The sequence below is a fragment of the Numenius arquata genome, chromosome 26, assembly GCF_964106895.1.
Source record: "Numenius arquata chromosome 26, bNumArq3.hap1.1, whole genome shotgun sequence".
NCBI classification, from domain to species: Eukaryota; Metazoa; Chordata; class Aves; order Charadriiformes; family Scolopacidae; genus Numenius; species Numenius arquata.
This window is the reverse complement of record NC_133601.1, coordinates 6083914-6102730: the sequence shown is the minus strand read 5'-3', so window position 1 is coordinate 6102730 and position 18817 is coordinate 6083914. Positions and strand designations below refer to the sequence as shown.

Sequence of the window (18817 nt, the reverse complement as noted above, 5' to 3'; positions counted from 1 at the left end):
AAAAATTGTCCCCCCACAAGCGTTGGGGGGCTTCAAGGTGCCTTTAGGGGAGGTGGGGGGAGATTTTTGCCCCCCCCGATTCCTCCTGGGGTTTTGCTTAGGGGGGAGGTTGGAGCCTGGAGGGGTTGTTTGGGGTGACATGAGGGGGGGGCATAGGGACATGTCCGGGGGGCGGATGCAGGGGGAGGGTGGAGGGGGTGGATGTGGGTTCCTCGAGGGGGGTGTCTGAATACTGGGGTCTTTGGGGGGCAGAAGGGGGATGCTGCGGGGAGGGCAGTAGATTTGGGGTCCTTTGGGGAGGATGTGAGATCCCAGGGAGGGGGTCTGGGTCTGGGGCCTTTTGTGGGGATGGATGTGGGTCCTCAGGGTGGGGTGTCGGGGGGATGGATTTGAGGTCCTTTGTGGGGGGACATGTGGGATACGAGGGAGGGGGCCTGGATACGGGGATATTTGGGGAGGGGAATCCCGGGGGGGAGGTGTCTGGATATGGGGCCTTTTGGGGGGATGGATGTGGGTCCCCCCCAACCTGGGGGGCTTTGGGATAAAGGTGTCCCGGGCGGATGGAATCTTGGGGAGACCCGGGGGCGGGGAAATGGGGATCCCCGCGGGGTCCGGGGAGGGTCCAGCCCCGGGCGGGGGTGGAATGCGGCTGGGGACCGGCGTGCGGGGGCGATCCGGGGGGTGCCCCGGGGTGGGTGTGGAGGGGTGGGATCCCATCTCGGGGCGGGGGGGGGTGCGGGGGGGCGGCGGGGGCTGTCCCGGGCTGGTGCCTCCCCCGGCCGGTGCCTCCCCCGGCCCGGCAGCGCCTCCTCCCGCCCCCCCGCGCCAGGCGGAGCCGGAGCCGGAGCGGAGCGGAGCCGGTGGCGGCTCATTGCGGCGCGGCGCGGCGGCAGCATGGCCACCACCGTGCCCTGCACCCGCTTCACCGACGAGTACCAGCTCTACGAGGAGATCGGCAAGTAAGAGCCGCCGGCACCGGGCACCGGGCACCGGGCGGGGGGCGGCGGGGGATTGGACTCCGGCCGCCGCTCGGTGCAGACGTGACGCATCTTCCCCCCCCCCCCCCCCCCCCATCGCGGGACGGGGCAACCGGGACTGGCCCCCCACCCCCACCCCCCCCAGGGACCGGCCCTGCCCAGGCCCCCCCCCACCCCCCCTACTGCCCTCCCCCCGGTACTGGCCCTGCCCAGCATCCCCCCCTCATACCGCCCCCCATCTCCGGGCCGGTACCTGCCCCCCCAGCATCCCCCCCTCCCCCCCCCCCCGGCCCCGGACGCGGGACCCCCGGGCTTTACAGCCCCCTCTGGGCCTTACAGCCCCCCTCCCCCCGGCGGCTCGGACCCCCCTGGTTCCTCCGGGTCCCCACCCGTCCCCATAGACCCCCCCAGTCCCTGCAGCCCCCTTGTTCCCCAAGGACCCCCCCCATCCTTACAGACCCCCCTCATCTTTCCTGACCCCCCCGATCCCCCTGGATCCCCCACACTCCCCAATCACCCAGCCCTATAGGCCCCTCCCAGCCCTTATAGCCGCCCTTGACCCTATGGACCCCCCATCCTTATAGACCACCCCCCCACCCCGTCTCTCCAGATCCTCTGGTCCTTAGAACTGCCCTGGTTCCTATAGACCCCCATCGCCCAGACCCCCCCAAGCCCTTAGAGCCACAGGGGTCCTTATAGACCTCCCAAACCCCCTCAGTCCCGATAGACACCCCACCCCGCCAGAGTCCTTATAGCCCCCCCTGTCCCTATAGGCATCCCTCATCCTCCAGCCCTTCCTGAGTCCTTATGGGCATCCTTTTAGACCCACCCCCATCCTCCAGACTGCCCTTGCCCCCCTCCCCTATAGTTTCCCCAATCTCTCCAGACCCGCCCCCCTCCCCCCGTCTCTATAGACACCCCCCATCCCTATCTCTCCTCTGGTCCTTATAGACCCTCCTTGTCCTCCACCCCCCCCACCCCCATTAAACCCCTTTGGACCTTATATAACTCCCCAAATCCACTGTCGTCCCCCCACTCTGGTCCATATAGATGCCCCAGCCCTTCTGGACCCCTTGAGTCCTTAAAGACCCCCATCTCCCCCCGACCCCCCCCCAGGGTCCTTCCACTCCCCCAGCGCCCCCCACGTCCATTACACCCCCCAGCAGGTGGTAGGGGGAGCTGAGGAGGACCTTGGGTTTGGGGGGGCTCATTTGCCCTGAAGGCCATGGTGCGTGCAGATTTTACCCCCCCCAACCCACGTGCAGGGTTGGGGGAGGTAAAACTAGGGGGGGGTGTTAGGTGGGGGCAGACCTCATTGGGGGAGGGGGGACAGCACCCTCCCCCATACTGGAGGAACATTTTGCAGGGGTAGACATGGTCCCTTTGGGGGCTACCGGGGCGGGAGACGTGGTGCCATCGGGGGCTATTCTCTCGCTTTCCCCAAAATCCAGCCCATCCTGGTTGCCATGGCAACGTGGTTCCCCCCCTCATCTCTCCATGTCACCCACCAGCCACTGCATGTGTCCCCCCCCATCCTGGGATTTCTGGGGACATCTGCCCCTGGCCAGTGGGGAAACTGAGGCACAGCTCCACGCCTCCCACTCCCACAGGGGGGGATCCATGACAGCCGTCCCTCCCGCAGGAGCTGGCATCCACCGTGTCCCCTCTCCCTCGGGCCACGTGGGGAGGGGATGGGGGGTGCCAGGCGCTGGAGGCGTTTCCCCTTGTCCCCCGGTGGTGGCAGGGTCCCCACCATCCCGGTCAGTGCGGGGCTCTCAGTGTCCCGGGATGTGGGGACCCAGCCTGGCCACCACCCTCCCGGGCCCACGTGTCCCCCATGGGACATGGCGTGGTGGGGCCAGGGTGCTGCCAGGCTCTGCCGAGTCCCCAACCCAGCTTGGGGGTCCCCCCTGCACTCCCCCAGGCAGAGCAGGGGCACCCGCTGCCCCTGGGGACCCTCCAGGCAGGGGATGGGCAGGGACGTCTGTCCTGGCAAGGGGACAGGTGGTGGTGGCATTTGGAGGGGCTGCGGGTGAGCGGGTGCCACTGCCCAGCATGGGCATGGCTACCCTGTCCCTGTCCCTGGGGGTGCTGTGTCCCCCCGTGCCTGCAGCCATCACCGTTGCCACCATGGCCACAGCCGCCACCATCACCACTGCCGCCATCCGGGCCACCCGCCATCCCCATGGCAACGGGCTGCCAGTGCCGGATTCTTCCCGCGACCCCCCCCCCCCCCCCCCCCCGTGATGCTGCCCCCTCCCACCGTGACACTTACCCTACCGACACCCCCTCCCAGCTCGGCACCCCTCACCCCCCCCCGACTCCGGCACCATCGGAGCCCCCCCAGTGTTGGGGTTCACCCCCCATTGCTGAGTCACTGCCAGCGGCAGGCACTGAGTCACAGGTGGGACCCCCCATTTGGGGGAGGGGGGGGGAGGCAGGGCTGAGACAGGCGGGGGGCACTGAGCCTGTCCCCCTCCCCTCCCCAGGGGGGCTTTCTCAGTGGTCCGGCGCTGCGTCAAGCTCTGCACTGGCCATGAGTACGCCGCCAAGATCATCAACACCAAAAAGCTCTCGGCCAGAGGTAGGACCCCCCTGGGACCTCCCCCCGGGGCCACCCCAGCCCAGCCAACCCCTGCCCACGGTGACACCCTGGTGCCCATGACGCCCATGCAACTGCGACACCCGTGGTGCCTATGATGCCCGTGGCAATGGGTGACAGGTCAGGTGGGGGGTGCTCGGTGGGGGCTGGACCTGGCCCGTCCCGCTGCCCCGCGGGGTCTCACCCCTGGGGTGCCCCTCAGTGCTCCACAGTGTCCCCCGTGGTGTCCCCTGGGGGGTGTGCACATGTTTGAGCAGGCTGTGTGTGCGTGTGTGTGTACACGCATGCATGTGTATGTGCATATGCTCTGTGCAAAGGTGCGTGTGCAAAGATGTGTGCAGTGTGTGTGTGCTTGGTGTGTGTGTGCATGCACACGTGTGTGTTCATAGAGGAGGTGTGCGTGTGTGTCATGAGTGTGTGCGCGCACACGTGAGCGGTGGGAGGTGTGTGCATGCACAGGAGTGTGCGTGTGCTTTTGTCTGGGTTTGTGGCACGCAGCAGTGTGTACACAGGGTGTGTGTGCTTGCACATGTGTGAGCAGGGCATGTGTGTGTCACTGGGTGTGCGCACACCCCAGCAATGTTTGTGTACAGTGTGTGGGGGGGTAGGGGGTGCACACCTGAGTAGTTTGTGCAGAGTGTGTGCGGGTGTAGGTGTGGGGGGTGAGCAGGCAGAGCTTGCACTGAGCACGTGGGGTGCCCTGGGTGTGTAAATGCATGTGTGTACCTTGGCCATGGATGTGTGTGTATGAACACAGGTGTGAGCAGCATGTGTTTGCTCTGTGTGAATCCAATGTGAGGGGGGGGTGCACACACGTGTGCACATTGTGCCTGTGCTGTACATGGGTGTGTGTACACACATGTGCAGGCCAGGTATGTGTGTGTGTGTACTGTGTGTGAGCTGTCTGTGTGTGATCGTGACTATACATGTGTGTACACACGTGTGCAGGGGTGCCTGCCACAGGTACAGCCACACATTCCTAGAGTGGCACACCTGTATTGGCACACACAGGTACAGCCACACACCTGCAGGTGCAGCCACATGAATGTGCAGCCGTACACATGTGCACAGGTGTCCAGCCACACACAGGTACACCAACACACACAGGTACATGTGTGCACATATGTGCAGCTGCACACAGGTACAGTCACACTTGCACACATGTGCACAACTATGGGCACATGTACCACCATATGTACATGATTGAACACACATGCATCCACACCCACACACCTTGCAACACGTACACAACCACACACACGTGCACAGCCACACACACGTACAGCCACACATGCTTGCACACCCCCACACATACATCAATACCTGTACAACCACACACGTGTACATGCACACGTATAAACATGCACACCCACACATGTGTGCGTACACGTGCACACTTGTACACCTGCACATGTACACACCCATATGCACACACATGCACACCCCCACCCATGTGCACACCTGCACACACATGCACACCTACACACACATGTGTGCACACTCACCCAGAGCCATGTGTGCTCACATGTGGGCACCTGTGGGCTCCTCCGGACAGGGTCGGGGCCAGGGTCAGGGTCAGGGACAGGGACGGGTGATCCCCATGGGGTGAGGTGCGCCCCCTCAGGGTGGGGACGGGGGTGGCCCTGGCTGAGCTCTGTCCCCCCAGACCACCAGAAGCTGGAGCGGGAGGCCCGCATCTGCCGGCTGCTGAAGCACTCCAACATCGGTGAGTGGCACCTGGCACGGGACAGGCTGGGGACACGACACCACGGGGGAGTGTGGGGTGCCCCCATCGTGGGGACAGGCTGGGTGCTATCCTGGGATATGCTGGGTGCCCACCTGGGGACATGTGGGGTCTCATCCCTGGTTTCCTGCTGAGTGCCACCCCAGGGACGTGCTGGATGCCACCTTGGGGACGCACTGGGTGCCACCATGGGGATATGCCACCCTGGGAACAGGTGGGGTCCTGCTGGGTGCCATCCCAGCGACATGCTGGGTATCAGCCCTGGGACACACTGGGTGCCACCTGGAGATGTGCTGGGTGCCCTGCTGGGGACGTAGAGGGTCCCACCCTTAGGGTCCTGCTTGGTGCTGCCATTGGGATGTGCTAGGTGCCCCCCGGGGACAGCCTGGGCGCAGGTGTGAGGGCTGTGTGTGACACAGACGTGTGTGCCACACGTGGCTGCCTGGGGGCCATGGGCTCCCAGGGCTGAGGCTGTCCCCTGTCCATCCCTGTCCCCGTCCTTCACCCTGTCCCCGCAGTGCGGCTCCACGACAGCATCTCGGAGGAGGGTTTCCATTACCTCGTCTTCGACCTGTGAGTCGGGGGGGGGGGGGGGGCGGGGGATCAGGGGTGTCCGGACGGGGTCCCAGGGTGACACGGTGCCCTGGCTGCGTTGCAGGGTGACCGGCGGGGAGCTCTTCGAGGACATTGTGGCACGGGAGTACTACAGTGAAGCTGATGCCAGGTGAGCCCCCGTGCCCCCCCCAAGCCCTCCTGGACCCCTCCAGTGCCCCCTATCCCCCCCAGGGGCTGCAGGGATGGGGCAGTTCCAACAAGGCAGGCGGGGGGCACCCAGTGGGTGGGGGGTGCCCCCCCACTACTGTGACCCCCCTCCCACCGGCTCCATCCTGCTGCCGGGTGCTCGGTGGGTCACCCTCTTGTCCCATCCTCCCCACCCCATACTCCCCCCCCCCACCGCTGAGGCCTGGTGCTGTCATGACATGTGCTGGAGGGGGGGTGCTGGTGGCCGGTGGGGGGCCCCCAGGGCCCCCCCTGTGCCGGTGCCAAGCCCCCAGTGCCTTGTGTGCCCACCGTGTGCCCGTCCCTGTGGTCTCTGGGCTTTCACAACATTGTTTCTCCCCCTCTCTCGTTCCCCCCAACTCTGCCCCCCACCCCGGTCCCTCCCCTCCGTGCTCCCCCACCTCCCCCTCCGTCTGTCCCCATCCCCCACCCTGTCCCTCCCTGTCTCCCATTACGCGTCGCTTGGGCTCTGTGCGTGTCCGTGTGTCCATCCGTCTGTCCATCTGTCCCACCGCTGCCCCTCTGCTCGCTGTCCCCCCCGGCATCCCCTTCCCTGTGTTTTGCCTCCTGCCCCCCTTACCTGCCTTCCTGCCCCCCCCCTCCCATTCTGCCTCCCACCTGCCCCTCTGTCCTGCCCCCTCCTGCCCCTGTACCCTCCCACTCCCTCTCCTGCCCCCCCATCCCATTCCTCTCCCTCCTGCCCCCTCTCTACCCCCATCCTGCCCCCCACTCCCACCCCTTTCCCACCAACCAATCCCCCATCCCTCCATTGTGCCCCTGCACCCCTTTACCCCCAACCTGCCCCTGCATCCTGCCCCCACTCCCAATCCTTTACTCCCATCCTGCCCCCCCTCCCCTCCATCTTGCCCCCCCATCCTTTTATCCCCACCCTTCCCCCTTCTCACCCCCTGCCTCCCCATTCTGCCCCCACTCCCACCTCCTCTGCCCATCCTGCCCACCCATCCTGCCCCCCTCCCAACCCTCGCCCCTCCATCCTGCCCCCCCACCTCTCCACATCCTGCTCCCCTCCCTCCCCCTTTACCCCATCCTGACCCCCCCACCCCCTGCCCCCCGCCCCCGCCCCCCGTTTTGTTTTGCAGTCACTGTGTCCATGAGCTATTAGCACGCGTTTCTCCCACCCATCACTTTGCCCCTGTGCAGAGGGAGCCGCAGGTCAGTATAATGGGGGGGGGGGCCGGGGGGGCCGTGCCCCATGCACTGCCCCACCTGCCAGAGCATCCCGCTTCCTGGCCCCCCACTCCCCTTGATGTGACCCCGCTTTGGGGCTCTCTCTTCCCTCCTTTTTCTGCCCCCCACCTCACATTTTTTGCCCCCCCCACCTTGCAGGGAGGTTGTCCCCCCCACCCCCGCCATGCCCCAGCACCCCCAGCCAGGCGGGAGCCCCCCCTTCACCTCCATTTCAGCCTCTCATCCCCCCTGCTCCTTCCCTCTTTCTTTCTTGTCTCGTCTCCATCCGCCCTCCCCGCACCCCCGTCCCTCCCCTGTGAGTCCTGTCTGGGGGACCCCGGTGTCTGGGCAGCAGCAGAGCTGGAGGGGGGGGCACAGCAGCACCATTAGGGTGACACCCCCCCCACCATGGCTCCGTGCGAAGATGGGAGCACCTCCTGATGGGCACCCAGGGGTGACCCCCAAGGCAGTGACACCCCCCCAGGGGTGACTCCCCCCAGAGGTGACACCCCCCCCCCCAGGCAGGGCCACAGGGGGGTGCCAGGCTTAGCACCTCCCCCCCCAGTACGAGGTCATCCCTTGTTTTTGCAGGGCCCCCCCAGGGGTGCCGGCAGAGGGGCGGGGGGCTCGTTCTGGGGGGCGCAGGTCCTGGGTGCCCCCGGGTGGAGGGGTGCGAGTGGGGGGGGGGGGCAGAGTGCCCCTGACCCTGCCCCCCCCCAACGTTTGCATGCAGCCACTGCATCCAGCAGATCCTGGAGGCTGTCCTCCACTGCCACCAAATGGGGGTTGTCCACAGGGACCTCAAGGTGAGTGTCCCTTCTGTCCGTCTGTCCGTCCCTCTGCACAGGGTGTTCCCCCCCTCCCCAGGTCTGGGGGTCCCTGGGCCCCGCAGCTTGGAGTGGGGGGGGAGGGGGCTGGCTCAGTGGGTCCCCAAGCACCAGGGTCCTGGTGGGGGGGTCATTCTCTTCCCCTGACTGGTGTTCCTCTCTGCTCTGAGGACCCCCAACTGCCACCTCTCCTTTCTGGGGATGCGTGTGACGCACACCCCCCCAGTCACAGCACCCTCCTGTGCCACATTGGGTGTTCACTGTCCCCCCCCCAGCCCCATCGCCCCCATGTCCCCCCATGGGGCCGGAGGGGACGCGGGGGGACGCTGAGCTGGGGCTGGACATGGGGCTGTGCCACGGGGCGCACGCAGACCTTGCGGCGGGACCCCCTGGGTGGCATCCCCTCTGTGTCACACTGCCCCGGTCCCCCCTGTCCCTGCCCGCACCAGCCCGAGAACCTGCTCCTGGCCAGCAAGTGCAAGGGGGCAGCAGTGAAACTGGCCGACTTCGGCCTCGCCATCGAGGTGCAGGGGGACCAGCAGGCCTGGTTCGGTGAGTGCCACCACCTCCCGGCGCCCCTCACATCACTGTCCCCTGCCCACCGGGGTCTGCCCCCTCCCCACCACCACCCTGCTCCGTGCCCACAGCATCCTGCCCATCGCGTCCCCCTCCGCCCACCGCGTCCCACTCCGCCCACCGCGTCCCTACCCTGTGCCCACCGTGTCCCTGCCCACCATGTCCCTACCCTGTCCCTGTCCCATGCCCGCCGCGTCCTTGCAGTATGTCCACGCTGTTGTCCCATGCCCACCGTGTCCCAGCCCTGTGCCTACCCTGTCCCGTGCCCACCAGGTCCCTGCCCGATGCCCAGCACACCCGTGTCCCGTCCCTGTGCCCCAGTCCCACGCCCACCGCGTTGTGTCCCCTGCCTGTCCTGTCCCTCTCCCTGCCCCGTGCCCACGCTCAGCCGGCTCCTGCCCATCTCGGTCGCAGGCTTCGCAGGCACACCCGGCTACCTCTCCCCCGAAGTCCTGCGCAAAGAGGCCTATGGCAAACCCGTGGACATCTGGGCATGTGGTGAGTCCAGCCCACTTGGTCCCCTTAGTCCCTTCCTGATCCCCGTCCCAGTCCCTTCCGGTCCCATCCTGGTCCCCATCCCACTCCCATCTGTCCCCTTCCTGGGCTCCATCCTAGTCCCATCCCATTCCCATCCTGAATCCCCACCACAGTTCCATGTCAGTCCCATCCCAGTTCCTGTCCCAGTCCTATCCCAGTCCTCACCTGGGTCCCATCCCTGTCCCCATCCTGGTCCTGTCCACTTCATCCTGGTTTCATCCCTGTCCCCATCCCGGTCCCATCCTGGTCCCACCCTGTCTCTATCCTGTCCCCACCCTGTCCCCATCCCGTGGCCATCCCAGGCTTCCTGCCCAGGTCCTGCCACGCTCTCCCAGGTGGGAGGGTGCTGCCGTGGGGGACAGTGCCATCTGGCAGCACTGGGGAGGCTGGAGCGGGGACAGGCCATCTTGGGGACCCTGCTGTCCCTGGGCAGGGCTGGAGGGAGCCACGGGGAGGCCGGGTGTCCCTGTCCCCCCTGACCCTGACCTGGCTCTCCCTCGCCCAGGCGTCATCCTGTACATCTTGCTGGTGGGCTACCCGCCGTTTTGGGATGAGGACCAGCACAAACTCTACCAACAGATCAAGGCCGGTGCCTACGATGTAAGTCCCTGGCACTAAGCACCCCACCCCGTGCTGCGGCTGGCCGGTCTGTTCACTCTGGAACCTACTGAGGGACACCACAGCTAATCACCACCAGGCAAAGCCTGGGGTGTGGCTTTGGGCCACATCTGTGGTGGCTGGCTGGGGACACGTGGGGAAGTGGAAGGACATAGGCTCCACGGGGGCTGCCCCAGCCATCACCCTGCCGTGTCCCCGTGTGTGTCTCCCCCCGCAGTTCCCTTCGCCCGAGTGGGACACAGTCACCCCCGAAGCAAAAAACCTCATCAACCAGATGTTGACCATCAACCCCGCCAAGCGCATCACAGCCCACGAAGCCCTTAAGCACCCGTGGGTCTGCGTAAGTGCTATCCCCCCCACCCCACTGTGTCCCCAGTGTGTCTCCCCCGGGCTCGGTGGCCACTGGCGCCTGTGCTGACCCTCCTGTCCCCCGCAGCAACGCTCCACCGTAGCCTCCATGATGCACAGGCAGGAGACGGTAGAGTGTCTGAAAAAGTTCAACGCCCGGAGGAAGCTCAAGGTGAGATCTGCTCGAGGTGGGGTGTGGGCTGGGTCCGGCCCTGGCCATGCCCGGTGTCTCCCCCTGGGCTCAGCACCACCCTGCCCGCCCCCAGGGCTCTCCCCGGGGCATAGTCCCGTGTTGGCCATGCCCAGCGTGACACGGTGTTATCCTGGCAGCGCCAGTGCTTTGCCATGGCCCACGGTCCCATCCCAGTGGTACCCAGGGCAACACGGTCCCATCCTGCCCCTCCCCGGAGGGTTACCGTGTGCCACAGCCCCATCCTGCACCCCCTCCGCCCCATCCCAGGGCCCGATCCTGCACCCCCTGTCCCACTTCCCACCCCATCCTACCCTCCCTGCCCCAGGACCTCACCCTGCCCCCCCCTCCCTTGCAGGGCGCCATCCTCACCACCATGTTGGCCACCAGGAACTTCTCAGGTAAGGGGGGGCTCCTGCTGGCTGGGGGGGGCCGGGGGCCACAGCCCCCCCGCCCACAGCCCCCGCCGAGGCCAGTGCCCCCTTTGCCCTCTCTCTGTCGCTGTCTTTCTCTCTTTCTCCCCCCCACCCCCCCATCTCCCTTAAACAACCGCCCCTGTTTTTTCCCTGTCGGCGAGGACGGGGGCGTGCATTAGCCAAGAGGGGGGCAGGACCCGGCCCCCCCTGCCCCACGCACACAGCAGCAGGTAGCGCCCGGTCCCTGTGTCCATTCCCCCCCCAGCCCCACTCTGGTGGGGGGGGAGGCACGGGGGTGGGGGGGACGACAACGGAGCAGCGCCAGCCCCCTCCAGGCCTGAGGCCAGCGATGGGCACTCCAGGATTTGTTGGGGGGGGGACTCGAGAGGGGGTGGGAAGGTGGGGGTCCCGGCTGCAGCACCCCCCCCACACCTGCCCCCCCCCTCCCCTAACAGGAGCTCTGCTCCCTCTCTCTCCTCTCTCTCTCTCTCCTGCCCGCAGTGGGCAGACAGACCACCGCTCCTCCGACCATGTCGGCGGCCGCCGCCGGGGCCCCCCTGGGGCTGGTGGAACAAGGTAGACGCGTCCGCAAAGGGCCCCCCCCGGGGCCTCCCCTCCCCTGGCCCCGCTTGGTTTCTGTGTGTCCCCCCCCCCACCCCCCACCTCCAGTCCCCATGTTCCCCGTTCCCCCCAACCATCGTCTTCCTCCCCCCAACGGGTTTCGGGTGCCCTCCTCGGAAATCGGAGCACATGCATGGCCCCCCCGCATTGCCTCCCACCCACCCTGCCTCTCCCCCTCCCCACGGGGACTGAGAGATGCCACTGTCCACCCCCTTCACGGCTGACCCCGGGGGGTGTCTGTGTTCCCCCCCACTGCCTCCCACAGCGCTTGTCCCCCCCGATCCCGGGGAGGGGGGGGCGCTGCTTGGGTGCTTGTGCCCTGCTCTGGGCTTGTGGTCCCTGGGGAGGGACACACAGTGGTGGCACCCTGAGGGGACCCCCGCCTGGGTCAGCAATGGGGAGCTGGGGGGAGGCAGTGATAATTTCAAGGTGGACCCCCCCCCCCCTCCCCATTGCTCCCACCCCACAGTACTGCCCCCCCCGCACACAGGGGGGACACACCAGTGCATGCAGGGGGGCAAACTGGCTGCATGCCCCACGTCCCCTCCGTGTCCCCCCCTGTGTGCCCCCCCCATGCACGCCCCCTCCCCCCCCCCAGCATGTGCCCTGCTCCCACGCATGTGCCCCCCTGCCCCTGCATGGCTTCCAGAGAGCTGCAGCCGGTGTTCGTGGCGCCGCGAAACACTCGGCGGGTCTTAAACCATGCCCCCCTGCCAAAGGGCTACAGCTGCCCCCCCGCTCACACCGGGGGCCCTCCCTCTGCTCCCCCCCCCCCAAATTCGGCTCTGGTTTAAACCCCCACCTCTCAGCACCCGCCTGCTTTCAGAGGAGGGACCGGGACCCTTGGGGACACCTTGTCAGGGACCCCCATGGGGACATGGGTCTGCTGGGGGGGGGGGCAGGGGTGTCCCCTCCCCCCCCCCCGCCTCCACCCTCCCCTCCATCCCCTATTGGGTGCTGCTCCATGCCACCCTGCTGTCACTGGACTTGTCACCACACAGATACCCCCCTGCCCTGTGATGCTGGTGGGGGGGGGTCCTCAATCTCGTAGGATGTTCGAAGTGACACTCCCTCAACTCCCCCCCCCAGCCACTTGCCCCTCCATGTTCCTGGCCCCCCTGCCCCTGCCCCCACCCCAACTTGCCAGAAATCTCAATAGCAGTGACAGATTTCCCCCGTCCTCGTCCCCCTGCAGGGTGACACTGGGGGGGCACAGGGGCCCATCCCCCCCACCCCCGACTCAACTCATCTTCTTTATGTTTTTTTTTTTTTTTATGTTTTCCCCTTTTTCCTCCTTTTTTGCCTGTTTCTCTCTCGCCCCCCCTCCTTTCTCTCTCGCTTTCCTCTCTGCATTTCTCCAAGGTAAGCCAGCCCTGCCCCCACCTTGTGGGGGCCACCAGGATGGGGACCCCCGTCAGCTCATGTGTGTGTGTCTTGGGATGGGGACACCCCCCCCAGGATGGGAACATCCCCAGGTTGGGGACATCCCTCCCAGGCTGGGGACCCAGGATGGGGCCCCCTCCCCTTTCAGGATGGGGACAGCCACCAGGATGGGGACACCCCCAGCTTGGGAATAACTCCCCCCCCCAGGACGGGGACACCCCCCTAGGATGGGGACACCCTCCTTCCAGTGCGTGTCTCTCCCCGACACCGGGGTGGCAGGTGCTGCCAGCACCCGGGGGGGGGGGGGTCATCAGTGTTGCGGGGCTGGGGCTGGGCGTTGGGCGGCGACACAACACCTGGTGTCCCTTGTCCCCAGGGGAGGGGACAGCTGCTGACACTCTCTCTCTCTCCCCCTCTCCCCCCCCCCCACCCCGCCCTGCAGCAGCTAAGAGCTTACTGAACAAGAAGGCGGATGGTGTGAAGGTGAGGGGCTGTGGGGGGTGCTGCTGGGGGGCCACCCCCCCCCCACCCTCCTTCCGTGTCGCTGAGCCCCCCCTCCTCTGTCCTCCCCAGCCTCAGACCAACAGCACCAAAGGCAGCGCCGGCGTCACCAGCCCCAAGGGGACGCTCCCACCCGCTGCACTGGTAGGTGTGTCCCCCGCCCCTACCCTGCACCTCCCCTGCACACACAACCCACCCCCCACCCCCCCCGCCGGATCCATCCCACCAGCCCATCCCATCCATTGCCATGCACCACCCCCCCCCCGCATCCAGCTGTCTGTCCGTCCCTCGGTCCCTGGTGTTGCTGGGCATGGAGGGGGTGTCACGGGGACAGGGATGGGAGGGGTGCAGAACACGGGCACAGAGATGCTCCTGTCATGGGGACAGCGAGGCGGGTGCAGGATACGACCATGGGGTGCCCCCCACCACGGGGACAGTGAGGTGGGTGCAGGACACGGGCACAGGGACAGGGATGCTGAGCGTGACCCTGCGGGTGAGGTGAGTGCAGGACGCAGGCAGGGGGCTACAGGGGCACCGCCAGCACACAATGTGGGGACGCCGCAGCAATGCAGACAGCAAGGTGGGTGCAGGATGCAGGCACGAGCATGTCCAGCATCCCACGAGTGCGGGATACAGGCACAGGGATGCCCGGCCAGCACGGCGAGGGCAGGAGATGGCTGTGGGGACTCCTCGCCGGTGCGGTAAGTGCAGGGCGCGGGCAGGATGGTGCACAGCCAGCGCAGGAGACGGCCGTGGGGACGCCCGGCTGGTACCGTGAGTGCAGGATACGGGCATGAGGATGCCCGGCCGGTACAATCAGTGCAGGATACGGGCACTGGTCTGCCCTCTGCAACCCAGCTGGCTTTTCCTCGGCCGTCTTGCTGCGTCTCTCCCCCAACACCCCCCCGCTCTCTCCCTTCTTTCCCCTCCTCACCTCTGTCTTTCTGTGAATTAAACCATTTGGCTTTCGCTGGACTAATGACTCTCTGCTTCTCTCCTCCCTCTGCCCCTCCCCGAATCCGGTCTGGGTCTCTCTTCGCCCCTGTCCGCGTGCCGCTCGCTCCGTCATCCCCCCACTCCGTTGTCGTGTCCCCCCCGGGCTCTCGCTTTCTCCCCCCCCGCCTCTGTCTCTCTCCCTTCTCCTGTAGGAGCCTCAAACTACTGTAATTCATAACCCCGCGGACGGCATAAAGGTATTGCTGCCTCTCTTCCCTTCTCGCCTCGCCCGCGTTCGTTAGCCCCCGGGGTCGTTTGGGGCCCCGCTTTCCACCTCCATCCTCCCCCCAGCATCAGCCATGGCACGGGGTGGGGAGGGGGCTGACGTGGCGCTGGAGCGGATGAGGAGCGCGCACGGGGCACGGTGACGGCGGGAGGTCCCGTCCCCCCACCACGGCATCCAACATCGCCGCGGTCCTGCCGAGCCCCAGACGGGCTCTTTCCCCCCCCATTCCCAGCTGGGCCAGATTCTGACCCCCTCTGTTTGTGTCTCTCCCCCTGCACCACCGCCATCCCACTGGCAGGAGTCGTCCGATAGCACCAACACCACCATCGAGGACGAGGACACAAAAGGTGATGGGGGTGCAGGAGGGCTGTGGGGCGGGGTGGCACTGGGATGCACTGGGAGGGTGCTGGAATGCACTAGGATGGCGCTGGGGTGCACTGGGATGACGCTGGGATGCAATTTGACAGCACTGGGATGCACTGGGGTGGTATCAGGATGCATTGGGCTGCACTGGGATGCACTGAGGTGGCATTGGGATGCAATTTGACAGCACTGGGATGCACTGGAGTGGTATCAGGATGCATTGGGCTGCACTGGGATGCACTGGGGTGGAGCTGGGATGCAATTTGAAGGCACTGGGAGGATGATGGAATGCACTGGGATGAAGCTGGGATGCCGCGGGGATAGCACGGGGATGGCATCAGGGTGCATTGCAGTGCACTGGGATGGAGCTGGGGTGCACTGGGGTGGCATAAGGAAGTATCGGGTTGCACTGGAATGCACTGGGGTGGAGCTGGGATGCACTGGGATGGAGGCAGAATGGCATCAGGATGCATTGGGGTGCACTGAGATGGCACTGGGATGCACTAAGGTGTAGGATGGAGTTGGAATGCACTGGGAGGGCGCTGGGATGCTGTTAGGATGGCACTGGGATGCACTGAGATGGCACTGGAATGCACTGGCATGGAGCTGGGATGTGCTGAGGTGGAGCTGGGATGCGCTGAGGTGGAGCTGGGATGCACTGGGAGGGTGCTGGAATGCACTGGGATGTATTGACATGCCCTGTGTCACACTGGGATGCAGTAAGATGGTACTGGGATGCACTGGAATGACACTGAGACACACTGGGATGGCAGCAAGATGAATTGGGATGTACTGGAACGGCAGTGGGATGCACTGGGTAGAACTAGGCTGTACTGACATGTATGTATTGGGATACACTGGAATGACACTGGGACAAAGCAGGATGGCATTGAGACGCAGTGAGATGTCACTGGGATGCACCGGGACAAACTGAAGTGTAATGATATGGTCTGGAATAGCACTGGGACATACTGGGATGGAACTGGGCTGTATTGGAATGTGCTGGGGTGGCATCAGTATGAAATGAAGCATTGGGATATAGTGGAGTGGGCCCATTGGAATGGCACTGGAACACACTGGGATTGCACTGAGGTTCACTGGGACACACTGGAATTCAACAGCATGACAGTGGGATGGAACTGGGGTGAACTGGAATGCTTGGAATAGCATTGGGACAGAGTAGGCTGCCACTGGGTTGCACTGAAATGCACTGGGATGGCACTGAGATATACTGGTGTAAACTGAGGTGTAGTGGGATGCACTGGAATGGTACTGGAATGTACTGAGGTGTCACTGGGATGCAGTGGGATTGCACTGGAATGGCACTGGAATGTACTGAGGTGTCACTGGGATGCAGTGGGATTGCACTGGAATGGCACTGGAATGTACTGGGATGTCCCTGGGACACAGTAGGATTGCAGTGGGATGGAACTGGGATGCATCAGAGTGCACTGGAGAGCACTGGGATGCAATAGGATCATACTGGGATGTGTTGTGATGCACTTGCATGGAACTGGGATCTGTTGTGATATGCTGGGATGCAGTCGAATGGCACTGAGCCACAGTGGGATGGCACTGGTAGACACAGTATGGAACTGGATGCATTGGGATGCACTGGAATGGCACTGGGATGTACTAGGACATGCTGGGGTAACATTGAGATGCACTGGCCAGCAGTAGGCCATGCTGAGCTGTCACTGGGATGTCACTGGGTAGCACTGGGATGTGCTGGGAGGGCACAGGACCCCTGGGACGTAGGGATGCTGATAGTGGTGTGGCAGAGTCCCTGTGTCTGTCCCCAAGGTCTGTGTGTCTGTCCCCATGGTCTGCCTGTCCCCATGGGCCACGTGTCTGGGCCCCTCCTCCCACGTGTCCCTTCTCCATGTCCCCACATCCATCCCAACAGCCCGTCCACCCGTCCCCCCGGCATGTATCCATCCCTCTCTCACCTGCCCGCCGCCACCACCACCACCTCCAGCGTGTCCCCCGCACCCCCTCCTTCTGTCCCAGGGACCCTGGCGTGGGGATGGGGATGGGGACAGGACGGTGACGCTGGCCTTTCCCCCCCGCACCCCCAGCCCGCAAGCAGGAGATCATCAAGATCACGGAGCAGCTCATCGAGGCCGTCAACAATGGGGACTTCGAGGCTTATGCGTGAGTGGGGCCTGGAGGGGCGGGGCCGGGCCTGGAGGGGCGGGGCCGGGGGCGGGGTCTGGAGGGGCGGGGCCGGGGGCGGGGCCTGGAGGGGCGGGGCCGGTGCTGACCCACTGCCCTGCAGGAAGATCTGCGACCCGGGACTTACCTCCTTCGAGCCTGAGGCCCTGGGCAACCTGGTGGAGGGCATGGACTTCCACCGCTTCTACTTCGAGAACTGTGAGTGCCCACCCCCGCCCGCCCTCTCCCGCCGTCCCACCGGCCTCCCTGCCTGTCTGTGCCCCCTCTCTGCCCCTGCTTGATCCCTCTGTCTGTCCATCCTCCGTCCTGCCTGCCCCCATCCTGCCTTCCCCTCCACGCCTCCCTGCCTGCATCCCTTCCCCGCCTGCATCCCTTCCCCGCCTGCATCCCTTCCCTGCCTGCATCCCTTCCCTGCCTGCATCCCTTCCCCGCCTGCCCGTCGTGGTCCCCGCTGGGCTGCCCACCCCACCCCGCTGACAGCCACCCCCCTGCAGTGCTCTCCAAGAACAACAAGCCGATCCACACGACCATCCTGAACCCCCACGTTCATGTCATTGGGGAGGACGCCGCCTGCATCGCCTACATCCGCCTCACCCAGTACATCGACGCCCAGGGCCGGCCCCGCACCAGCCAGTCCGAGGAGACCCGCGTCTGGCACCGCCGCGATGGCAAGTGGCAGAACGTCCACTTCCACGGCTCGGGGGCTCCCGTCGCCCCGCTCCAGTGAAGGTGAGGGTGGAATGGGGGTGCCGGGGGTGGTGGGGTGCCCCGGTTCTGCCTCACCGGCATCCCCCGTCCCCGCAGAGCTCGCGGTGGCTGTCCTGGTTCCAGCCCGACGGAGACAGCGATGGGAGCCGAGCCGGCAGCCGGAGCTGCGGCCCCAAAGCACGAGTCCGCATGCCTGTCCCCCCCCCTTCCGCCCCGGCCCCTGCTCCTCCCCCCCTCCAGTGCCTGTGTTTGCAGAAAACAAAAAGACAAAAAAAAAAACCCAACAAAAAAGCCAAAACTATGACAGGAAAAAAAAAAAAAAAAAAAGAAAAAAACCCACCCAAAACACAACCCAACCCACAACCCAAAACCAACTCAGCCGCTCAGCCACAGGCAGGGGGGCCCCTGCGGCCAGACCCCCCCCACCCATCTCTGCCTGAGGGGGGGGGGGGGGGGGGTGTGTCTCCCGGCTGGCAGGGGGGGTCCCGTCCCCCCTCCCCGGCTGTGCTTGTGGCGTTTCGCTGTTGCTGGTGGTGGATATTGTTCTTTGGACTCCGCTTTCGCTCTTTCCCTCCCCGGGCCCTGTACATAGAGAGAGCTCTTTATTTTTGAATTCCCACGAGGGGTCCCCAGCCACGGGGCGCTCCAAGCTGGGGGGCTGGCAGCTGGGAAGCAAGGTCAGGGAGCAGACACACAAACAGTGGGGTTCATTAGGGAGGGTCCCCTAGCAGGCACCCCCATGTCCCCGTGCCGGTGACACAGACCGGGCACCCAGCACCTCCGATTCCCCCTCCCTGGGCAGGGGTGGGGCTGGGTGCCAGTGGGTTTGGGCTGGGGACAGGGAATGGGGACAACACAGGGTGGGGGGTGGCCGGAGGGGGGGCGGCTGTGGGCCAGGTGGTGGGGCTCGGGGCGGGGGGCGATCCAGCCAGCACTGACGCAGCATCGAAAGCACTTTAGACTAAGAGAACGGGTCTCTTAGGGGGCACAGGCTGCTCCGCCAGGTGCCGGGGTCCCTCACCCCCCCATCTGCTCCCCCCC

At 65.6% G+C, this 18817-nt stretch overlaps 1 protein-coding gene across 3 annotated transcripts; it reads left to right on the top strand.

Moving 5' to 3' along the window:
- Nucleotides 1–833: 833 nt before the first annotated feature.
- CAMK2B (calcium/calmodulin dependent protein kinase II beta) lies at nt 834–18031 on the top strand. 3 transcript variants are annotated; one of them, XM_074164329.1, is made up of 21 exons: nt 834–959; nt 3467–3561; nt 5246–5305; nt 5842–5896; nt 5982–6047; nt 8025–8097; nt 8568–8670; nt 9109–9192; nt 9737–9831; nt 10067–10189; nt 10286–10369; nt 10746–10788; nt 11305–11379; nt 13250–13290; nt 13381–13452; nt 14457–14501; nt 14829–14877; nt 16972–17047; nt 17172–17266; nt 17563–17797; nt 17873–18031. In XM_074164329.1, exons 1-20 carry the CDS (start codon nt 895–897, stop codon nt 17793–17795), a joined length of 1632 nt encoding a protein of 543 aa, XP_074020430.1. In that variant the 5' UTR covers nt 834–894; the 3' UTR covers nt 17796–17797; nt 17873–18031. The 3 variants fall into 3 exon arrangements, with proteins under 3 accessions (XP_074020430.1, XP_074020431.1, XP_074020433.1); XM_074164330.1 differs by having other exon boundaries at nt 844–959; nt 13253–13290; XM_074164332.1 differs by lacking the exon at nt 14457–14501 and having other exon boundaries at nt 844–959; nt 13253–13290.
- Nucleotides 18032–18817: the final 786 nt, after the last annotated feature.